The sequence below is a fragment of the Asterias amurensis genome, chromosome 6 (assembly GCF_032118995.1).
Source record: "Asterias amurensis chromosome 6, ASM3211899v1".
NCBI classification, from domain to species: domain Eukaryota; kingdom Metazoa; phylum Echinodermata; class Asteroidea; order Forcipulatida; family Asteriidae; genus Asterias; species Asterias amurensis.
The window spans coordinates 19,793,024-19,803,047 of NC_092653.1; the positions used below are offsets into that span (position 1 = coordinate 19,793,024).

The window sequence follows — 10,024 nt, forward strand, 5'->3', positions numbered from 1 at the left end:
CCTTTTGGGTTGACAGCATCTTCAAGTGCGGAACTATGAACCAAGTATTAAGGGGGAAAAACTGTCAAAGAGTGAGGACGTGAGTGTGACGCCTTTACGGCATGGGTCCGGGCCCGCTTAAGGGCCCGGGAATTTTTTTATTTTTAGATGCTCTGTGGTGCAATCTTTAGGCCATTTTGCAGCCAAATGGCAAACGAAGCAGAATAATGAGCAGTGTGAATATTGTGTTCCAGTGCTCCACAGTTCCTCAGTGCAAAACACGATTTTGATGATAAAGGTGGTCAAACGACACGGGAAATATCTGATACTGTTCAAAAATGGAGTGGGGTGGGGTGGGGTACACGTCCCTTCCACTCTTTCAGGGGTTAGGTGCAAATCTGTCCACGACGGAGCATGCGTGTGAGAAGCCTTTACGGCTCGGAGTGCGGACACAATTAAGGGGTTGGCATTTTAGACGCTCTGTGATGCAATCTAGGGCCAATTTTTAGGGGGATATTGCGTCATCCTTTGCCCACATGCCCAAATAGGGACACAGGGTTTCGTCTTACACAATGCAAAACTTGGGCTTCATGATAAAGGTGGTCAAAAAGGTGGGGGACATTTGATATTGTGTCCCCCACCCTCCAAAAGGTGGGGGACATGTCCCCCTGTGCCACCCCCCCCCCCCCCCAGGATTGACGCCCATGAGTAATAGTAGCTGTTTATCATGGTCTGGATGGTGCGGTATAGTGATAACGTTGGCTAAATTACTCACTAGTTATGCAGCCGGATAATCTAGTTCTCCCTTTGAAATTTGGTCAATGATTTATTCAAAATATTATGGAAAAAACAATAACGATAAAGCCAGAAAATAAAAAAAAATCGTTAAAGCAAGAAAGGAGGGGCAGACCCAAAATTTGACCACCTTTTACTGCACAGTGTATTATACTCTTTCCTGAATTTCATTAATGCGCGGCTAGGGGGCGCCAGTTGCGCTCTCCCGTAATTTAAGGCACCCCCACCCACCCAAGTATGCCGAGCTATCCCTGACCCGGTGTACCTCCATGTATTTCCTTGCCTCTCACCAATTCGTGGGGGCCAATCCCATCCAAAATGCATAAACTTGGATGTCAAGAACACTAATGCTTGTTCTTTGTAGCGTAATGTACATCAGCGTATAAAGTACAAAACTCGTAAATTCTTCCTTGACTAAATTAATTGGGCTGAGCTAATTAGCAGACTTAACAAGTTGGGGCGCTAATCTAATATAGCCAGGGGTATGAGGAATGGATTTATGAATTAAAAACTAATAATATTTTCCAATTAAGATGAAACTCTTGGCTTTGTAGTTGTCCATACCTTACGCTTGTTCTTTGTATAGCATAATGTACATCAGCGTATAAAGTAGAAAAACTCGTAAATTCTTCCTTCGTTAAATTAATTGGGCTGATCTAATTAGCAGACTTAACCAGTTGGGGCGCTAATCTGATATAGCCAGGGGTATAAGGAATGGATTTATGAAATAAAAATTAATAATATTTTCCAATAAGGTTGAACTCTTGGCTTTGTAATTGCCCATACCTTACGCGTGTTCTTTGTATAGCATAATGTACAGCGTATAAAGTGCAAAAACTCGTAAATTTTTCCTTTATTAAACTAATTGGGCTGAGCTAATAAGCAGACTTAACACGTTGGGGTGCTAATCTGATGTAGCCAGGGGTATGAGGAATGGAATTATGAAATAAAAATTAAAAAGATTTATGATGGAACTCTTGGTTTTGCATATGCCCGTACCCAAACGCTTGTTCTTTGCATTGCATATAAACAGTGTATAAAGTAGAAAAACTCACAAATTCTTCCCTTATTTAATTAATTGGCCTGAGCTAATTAGCAGACTTAACACGTTGGGGCGCTAGTCTGATATAGCCAGGGGTATGAGAAATAGATTTAGGAAATAAAAATTAATAATATTGTCTAACTAAGATGGAACTCTTGGCTTTTTGTTTGCCCATACTTTAGACATTCAGCGTATACAATACCAAAATTCGTAAATTGTTCCTTGATTAAATTAATTGGGCTGAGCTAATTATCAAACTTAAAACACTGGGGCGCTAATCTGATATAGCCAGGGATATGTGGAACAGATTTGTGAGAAAAAAACTTATAATTCTTTCCAATTTAGATGGAACTCTTGGCTTTGAATCTACCTATACCTTACGCGTGTACAATCCTTGCGCACTGTCTTCGACGGATAATGACGGTCGTTGACAGTTTTTTTTAATTTGGTGCTAGCACCAAATTTGTTTGCCAGCACCAAATTTGGTGTTGGGCCCAAATTTGGTGCTCACTTCAGCCCGGTCCCATCCCACCACACGGTCGATAATAGATTCTAAAGGGCGCCACCAATAATGTGTAAACAAGTTGGAAGCTGACATTGATGAATTTGCAGTCAGCTGATCAACACTGAGCTGTGGGATACCAACCCAAACAAGATGACGAAAGGACAGTGATGAGACCAAAGAGTAAGGATGATGAGTCCATTACAATATGGGTTTGTATGATATGGGATAATAGACAGAATGTACCCGAACGCGGGACCGATGGCATTGCAACCAGCAGTACGTGCTGAGGTTTCTATTGGATATTAAAATTAAATCATGAATTCATGAACTTTTGACAAGATACAAGAAGAACAAGTAGTAACCCAGTCTCCGTTTTGGTCTGATGGTCTGATACTTTTAGCGCAGTTGATTTTAAGAACCGGGGAATTGTTTATAATAGTATTAATTTGCTTGCGAGTTGTGGAAGACCATGATATACTTCACTTTGATTAATGGGGATTGTCATTAGTCACGTTATGGTTGCGATGACGAGCCTCTTGCCGACTCCACCGTCGGGGTGAGAGGACAGTTATCGCAACTATAATTAATTTTATAGCTTGATTGAAATAACTTGCAATAACGTAACCAGAGGGGTTTACAATATCGCAACTAGATTGGAATCACATATGACAAGGCAATATTATTTTTCTATGGGAGTTTTGCTTTTGAAAAGAGTGCAGCAGCACATCGAGTGAATGGGGGTCGCGAGACGAACCATAGTATTTTTGCGGGCATATTGTATTGGAGTATTTTTATTTCCTTGTATTTAAAAGGTCATCTTAATCATCCAACCAACATGACCAGTTTCAAGAACAATCTGAGCCCAATTTCATTGCTCTGCTTACCACCAAATTGAACGCTTACTCCGCTTACGAGCACTAGCTGGTACTGGTAGCTGTGTAAGCGTAGAATGCCCAGTAGCATTGAGTGGCACGCGCCCACAAAAATTTTCCACTAACCCGTAAAAAAAGCTTGAGGAGTGGGATTGGAGGCATTGCATTATGAGGTAGCAATATATATTTGGATTTGCGGTAACACCATGTATGTATCTACTTGCCAGGTAGAGTTTCTTCTTAGAGAACTGTTCTTAGACAACTGTCTTGTTTTATTCTACACGGAGTAGATTGTTTGGGTGTTTCGGAGACTTCTCAGTTCTGAAAAGAACTGTCCTGCTTATTAGCTTTTGCCTGGGCGGATCTGGTATAGAAATAGGCTGGGACTATACCACTTTATCTAGTAGGATCGTAATACATGTAACCTGCACTACCGCGGAGTCAGTTCTTGAAATGGTCTCTGGCTTGACGTGAGCACAGAATTCCCTGCTTCCACAAGCGCCGATTCCTAATACGATAAGCAGAGCCATGTTGTGCCAAACTTCGTTGACACCCGTCACCAATACTTTGCACCAGTGTTTGCAAATATTTGTGGAAACTTCCTTCCCACAACTCACTGCATGCGTGATTCCAGTGACACAATGTCCCATAAGATTAAAACGTGTAATATTTCCCTCTTTGTATTGAGGTATGCCATTTACCCTCCTGCCTTATTTAGGAAATATCATTCCCACATGCTCACACTGATTCTAATGAGACTGGGCTGAGAGTTTATAACCACCCTAATCAAATTGTTGATCCCCATCAGGTGCAAGGTGCTGACAGTAAAACTTTTAGACTCAAGTTGAGTTGATGATGGTGTGCTGTCTGAGTGTAGTTCAGGGGCCTCTCCAGGCTAAGATGAGACCTGCCATGTGGGTACCGGGCATCAGACTCGCCCACAGCCACAAAGAAAAGTAGGTTAAGAAATATCATAAAAGGCTAATACCTATTTTAAGGCACTGGACACTATTGGTAATTGTCAGAGACCAGTTGGTGTATCCCCCCTCCCCAAAAATGTATAGATTCTATACATTTTTGGGGAGGGGGATAGCAAATCGGTGAAAAAATTGAGCTCAATAGGTAACCAAAGTTGCAAGAGAATAATGAAAGAAAAACACCCTTGTTGATTTATACTGTGTATGCTTTCAGATGCATAATAAAAGGCTTGAAGCCTGAAGTCTTTGATGAAAGGCTTCAGGTCTGAAGTATTTTATTACTTGAGTTAGAAATTACCTCTTTCTCAAAAACTACATTACTTTATACAGGGAGCCGTTTCTCACAATTTGTTATACTTTCAACAGCTCTCCATTGCTTGTTACCAAGTACATTTTATGCTAACAAATATTTTGAGTAATTACCAATAGCTATGTCCAGTGCCTTTCAGGAAATAACTTTTTAATTAAAGCATTGATGATCATTTTGTTACAGGTGAGTTTCTATGTGATGTTTGACAAGCACTTTTTGTTTAGCTGTGAAGAAAAGACTGATTCAACTTCAAAATTTAAACTCTGCAAAAAAAGACTATTGTGATTTGAGCATTTCCCCACACAGAGAAGGTCTAAATGAAAACACTTTATACAGACATTCAGGTTTGCTTCTAGTGATTTTGTACAGCGTTTCACCTCTGTTGACCTTGATTTGAATCCCATCTTATAAAAAGCTGGATGTAGACCACAGTCCCAGGTAGAGGATTTTCTCCCACATTCTTCATCTTCTCTACACAGGTATCTTAAGGCATTGTTGAGGAGTATTTGTTTCATATCAGAAATATGTAACCAGTAGCATAACCGGAGGGGTGCGCATTTAGGGTTGGAGGGGGAGCCCCAAACCCACTCAGTCAGAACCCTTGCCCCCTCTTGCTAAATGAGATTTACTTTAAATGCACAAATTAATGGTAATAATAATAAAAATAATAAATAATGATAATGTTTATAATGTTTATGATTTTGCCCTTGCCTTCAAATGAAAATGCTGGGATAAGCCACTGTGAATGACAGTATCATGTAAATAATACCGCACAACTATTTTGCATCAATATCTGTCTTACTCTGTTTCCCGTTTTTGAGGGGTGCCAGAGGAAAGACTAGAATTTGTTTTATCCTGTCACCATAGGTGGTCCTGTCCAGACAGTCAACCTGAAGCTTGTGTAGATGAGATTATTAGAGCTGTTGAAACAGTTCAAGCTTTAAAGGAGACCAACAGTACCTACCTTGTCAGTAAGGTAAGATGGTTGGAGAGTGCTTCTATGACTGTTTCACCATTTAGAGACAAGTATAGTGGCATTGGTGGCTGGGACCAAATTAGAACGTGGCTATAACATCTATTGTTGAGCCATGTATACTAACAACAATTCTGATTTAGCAAAAATAAATTAATATACAATATGTATTTGATAGGTCCTGTAAGATGCAAAATCAGACATCTATTTGTAATATGGTCTCTACATGTATCTCAATGGATAAACCACAGAGAATTTCAAAAAATATGGGTTTTATAATGCTTATGATTATTATTATTATAATTGCCAACCTTGATTTTTTCTGAACAAAATGCTTTGGACCAAGTTGTTGTCCAAGCAATGTTAAAATCACTCTTTTGGAAATATGTAGTTTGACTATTCAAACAAGACTCCATTGTTGTGAGACCAAAGCTATCATTTGTGGAACCATTGGGTTGTAGTCTTTTACTTCTAATGCAACAATTGTGTGTGCAATTTTCCTGACCAGAATTGCCCTTACCAAACATTCATATGGGAATTGGTCTTGAGAACTTCAATTTAGAGAGTCAAATTGCCAGAGTTTCATGACTCTAGTGATGAGATTGTGGAACCTAGATCGTTGAGATAGTTCTCGCTCTTTCTTCCAGGTGGACAGGGAAAAGTTTACCATTCAAATATTGAACTGGACCTTAGTGGAATGGCTGGATGTTGTTGAGATTGAGTTCAAGCATGGTCAAGAGCAAGGAACAGAAGCTGAGGTACTTGAATGAGTCTCATGCTCATATCATGCTTTAGATGTTTCTTAGAACTGGCAGTGCACTTGGCCTGATTTCATTGAGTTGCCCAAGCAGAAAATGTTGCCTAACAGTTTTCTGCTAAGCAAAAGATAGCAGGATACCAGACACATTTAGTACATGTGACATAGAATTGTAGCTGGTAACCTTATTGTGGTAATTGTGTAGAGCTGAGCTACATTTTATGCTTGAAGCAGCTTCATGAAATTGGGCCGTGGTAAATTTCTTAGAGATGAGCACATACTCATAAAACTCTATAGCAAAAGAAATGCGAAGCATTACAAATCTTTCTGTGCAGAAAAGGAATATATATTGGTAAAAATGCCATGTTTTTTACATTGTTAGCTAGCTCAGGTCTTCTACCTAGTGCTAGGATTCTTTTACGGAACTCCGGAAGTACTGAGTATACATTGCTCAATAAATATTGTGTAGGGGTAAAAACAAATTATGTTCTTTATCCCTGACGCAAAAAATAACATCTATTAAATCGATGCAGTACATGCTGCTAAAACATGGGAGTCAAACTGCTTCTAGCCATCAGGCTAGCTTGATCTAGTGATATGACATCTAGTGGTCTAGTGGATAGACATAAGAACTATCTGCTCTGCAGGCAGTGCAGAGATGGTGGGTTCGAATCCCGAGTGAATTGCCTGTGGATATTTTTGTTCACAGACTTCAACTAAAGTACTAAGTAAACAGGTCCTAATTAACATCGATGAAGGTTGAACAAAAATAATATCATTTAAGTTTGTTAGTAGACAAACACGCGAGTCTCTCAATACATGAGGTTAATTTTAGGCTTAGTTTAAGTTTAAGGGGCTGTGTCGTCATGACCAAAGTAGGCATGTGGCTGTATATAATATGGAACTATGATTTCCCAACCCCCCCCCGGTGTAATAAAAGGTTGTCGCGTCTTGTAACTGGGGGGCATATTTTTATTTCTACTGGCCTGCTTCTTTGATCATGATGACACGGCCCCAAAACAAGGCCCTAACCATTATTTTTGTATTGTTTAATTTGTCTGCAGTGTCTTTCTTTCTCAAGCGGTTTGTTCCCAACGTGGTTTCCACTCTGTTTCATACTCAACTCGGTAAGAACAAATGGATAGGGATCTTCTTGAATTGTTGGAAGCTAAAGTATTCCAACCCTAAGAAGAGGTTTCATCATAGTTTGTGTCAGCAATACCATATCCACTTAGTTCAACTGTCTTTCAATTCCATTATTTGTTGTTGTTATTATTACAACGCTGGAAGACCACTTCAATGTGAGAGCTACACTTAACTAATTTGGGCTGACCACCCAATCAACTGTCACCAGGGGCAAATTGCTACATTTTGTACCTATACTACTGGGGCTGAAACGGGGCTACACTCTATGAGCATGACTGTTGACAAAGCAATCTTTATTTGTTCCTTGCTCAAGCGCACAAGTGTCATAACCGAGTATTGAACCAACACTCTGCTGCTGATAACACCAGAGTTAAGCCCGGTTGATACTTCTTGCCAATGCGAATGCGAAGCAAATTTGACGTAGTGAATTTGACGTCAGGACCCTCCTTTCGCAGCAATATTCCCAAGTTTGTAGAGCAGAGTTCAACTGCTGCGAATTAGTCATTGCGAATTTGTGACGTCAACATTCGCATGAAGTATGAATTGGGCTTAAGGTGTATCTGGTGAACTGGACCGCTTGCTATGACATGTCTCTTTGTGAAATGGGCAAAACAGATTGAGGTTACTTAAACCGGATTAATTTTTCTGTAATTTTTGTCTTTCTGTTATCTCAGATCTTCTGCATTGTGCCGTTCTGGGACAAGCACTTCAATAGAGATCGTTTAGAGAGACTGAGGTTGGCAATGCAGATTACCTGTCAACTGAAAGGAAAAACGCAAGAGATGAAGGATCCCTTGGTTTGAGGTTTTCAATCGCTTATCACTATTACTATCTTTCATCAAATCCTCTTTTTGTTTTACTTGCATTATGAATTGACTATGCAATAACATTTGAATGAAACAGAGTTGCACTCCGAAAAGACAAAGTTCAGGATTAGTTTCAACATGGAGGTAAAAAGAAAAAGAAAGCTCACTGTTGGTTTGTTCTTTTTTAAAGAAATATTTCCACCTTGAGAACTATCAAAGTTGAAAAATAGAATTTGAGTACCTCCAGAAATCACAGTTACTTGATTTGGTTGCACCAGTCAAAGGAAAACTGTTTTGAAACAGCAACAACTTTGACAAAGCCTTCAGAGCTACTTTGAGACCCAATTAGGAAATGCTTTTTTGTGCACCTTTCCAACTTTAAGGTGCCTTCTGTCCCAATTTGGTTAGCATAATAAACCTAGGGCACCAAGTTGGTCCAAACCATTTTGAGTTGTGTTTGCAAGATTCTGTATCTTCAACTAGTTTAAGTTTAGCTATAAAAAATGTATTATACTTTCTGTTTACTTGTAAAGAATTGAGAATTGTGCCAAACTGATGTTCATAATTGGTCATCATAATGGCATAAGTATGTAATGATCGCACAAATTCAGGTGTCATTGGCAAGATGTAAAAAATAAGCATCCTGGTAAGTTTTAATTTTGTTTTAATGTTCATTTCAATGAACTACTTCTATTACATGTTAATACAAATTGAAGCTGTTAATGACACAATGCTATTTTGATGTTCAAGAACTGTGAAGAATATTTTTTTTTTAAGATTTCAATTTCAATATTTTGAAAAATACAGAATTACAAATTGTGCTGTTAGAATTGCAGATGAATACACTCAATACAAAATAAAACACTATATTTACACTGCATCACTTACAAACAATCTTTCAATACCCATGAGATTTGCACAGTTTGTCATAAGAGAAACGCCAGTGAAGCTCTGATAATACCATGTTCTTACATATTGTTCTAACAGTATAAATATCAATCCCTTTCTTCAAAGGTGTATATTTGTTCATCCCAGCCCGGTTTCTCTGATTTGTCTTTTATGATCAGCGTGTTTAAAGGCTCTTTACTAGAATCTGTGGATCGCAACAATCTATTCATTGTTTGTTTGGGTCACTTTTGAACAAAACACACCTTATAAAAACTTTTATTTGAATTCTTAAGGAATTTTCATGATGATAATAGTTCACATGTTTTTTTCCAGCCTTAAATTTATGAATAAACCTTTAATCCCCTCATACAGTTAAAAGCCTCTTGCCCTTTCCAACCCATTTTTCTGGGTGTATAAAATCTTTGTGGCGTAACAAGTATAAAACTTATATTTTGGTGAAGGCCCTTGGTATTATTAACTACTTGTAAATATTCTATAATGTACTTGCTTTCAATGTAACATTATGTGATTAATATACTTTTGTGAGAGATTTCATTAGCAATAATATCAACAGATTTTTGTAAAAATGTGTATTGAACTTGTTGCATTTGTTAGTGCTTGAAGCAACCGGTACCTTTTCCAGAGCAGGATCCAGTTTCACCACGCATCACCGAGCTCTATTTCCCGCCTTTGTGCATCACCAAGCTAATCCGCCTCCACAGTACTTTATGGAAGGGTTTGCGGTAACACCATGTACCGATAATGAATCTCTAATGAGTTGGGGTGGTTCTGAAAAGGCCCGTTGGTTTCAACTCGACGTTTCCATCAGTATGCTCTGGGGTGGATTTCACAAAGGTAGTCCTAACTTAGAACTAGTCCTATAAGCAGTGGTTAGAGATAGGACCAGTCCTAAGTTAGGACCAGTAACTCATCCTAACTTAGGACTGGTCCTATCTCTTAGCATTGCCTAGGAC

The 10,024-nt window shown here is 38.9% G+C and overlaps 1 protein-coding gene across 1 annotated transcript; it reads left to right on the forward strand.

Annotated features, from left to right (window-relative positions):
* The first annotated feature begins 2,402 nt into the window (after positions 1 to 2,402).
* LOC139939131 (uncharacterized) lies at positions 2,403 to 9,806 on the forward strand. The gene is made up of 6 exons (XM_071934878.1): positions 2,403 to 2,501; positions 4,002 to 4,149; positions 5,348 to 5,456; positions 6,101 to 6,211; positions 7,275 to 7,337; positions 8,031 to 9,806. The coding sequence occupies exons 2-6, from the start codon at positions 4,046 to 4,048 to the stop codon at positions 8,157 to 8,159; spliced, it is 516 nt and encodes a 171-aa protein (XP_071790979.1). The 5' UTR covers positions 2,403 to 2,501; positions 4,002 to 4,045; the 3' UTR covers positions 8,160 to 9,806.
* Positions 9,807 to 10,024: the final 218 nt, after the last annotated feature.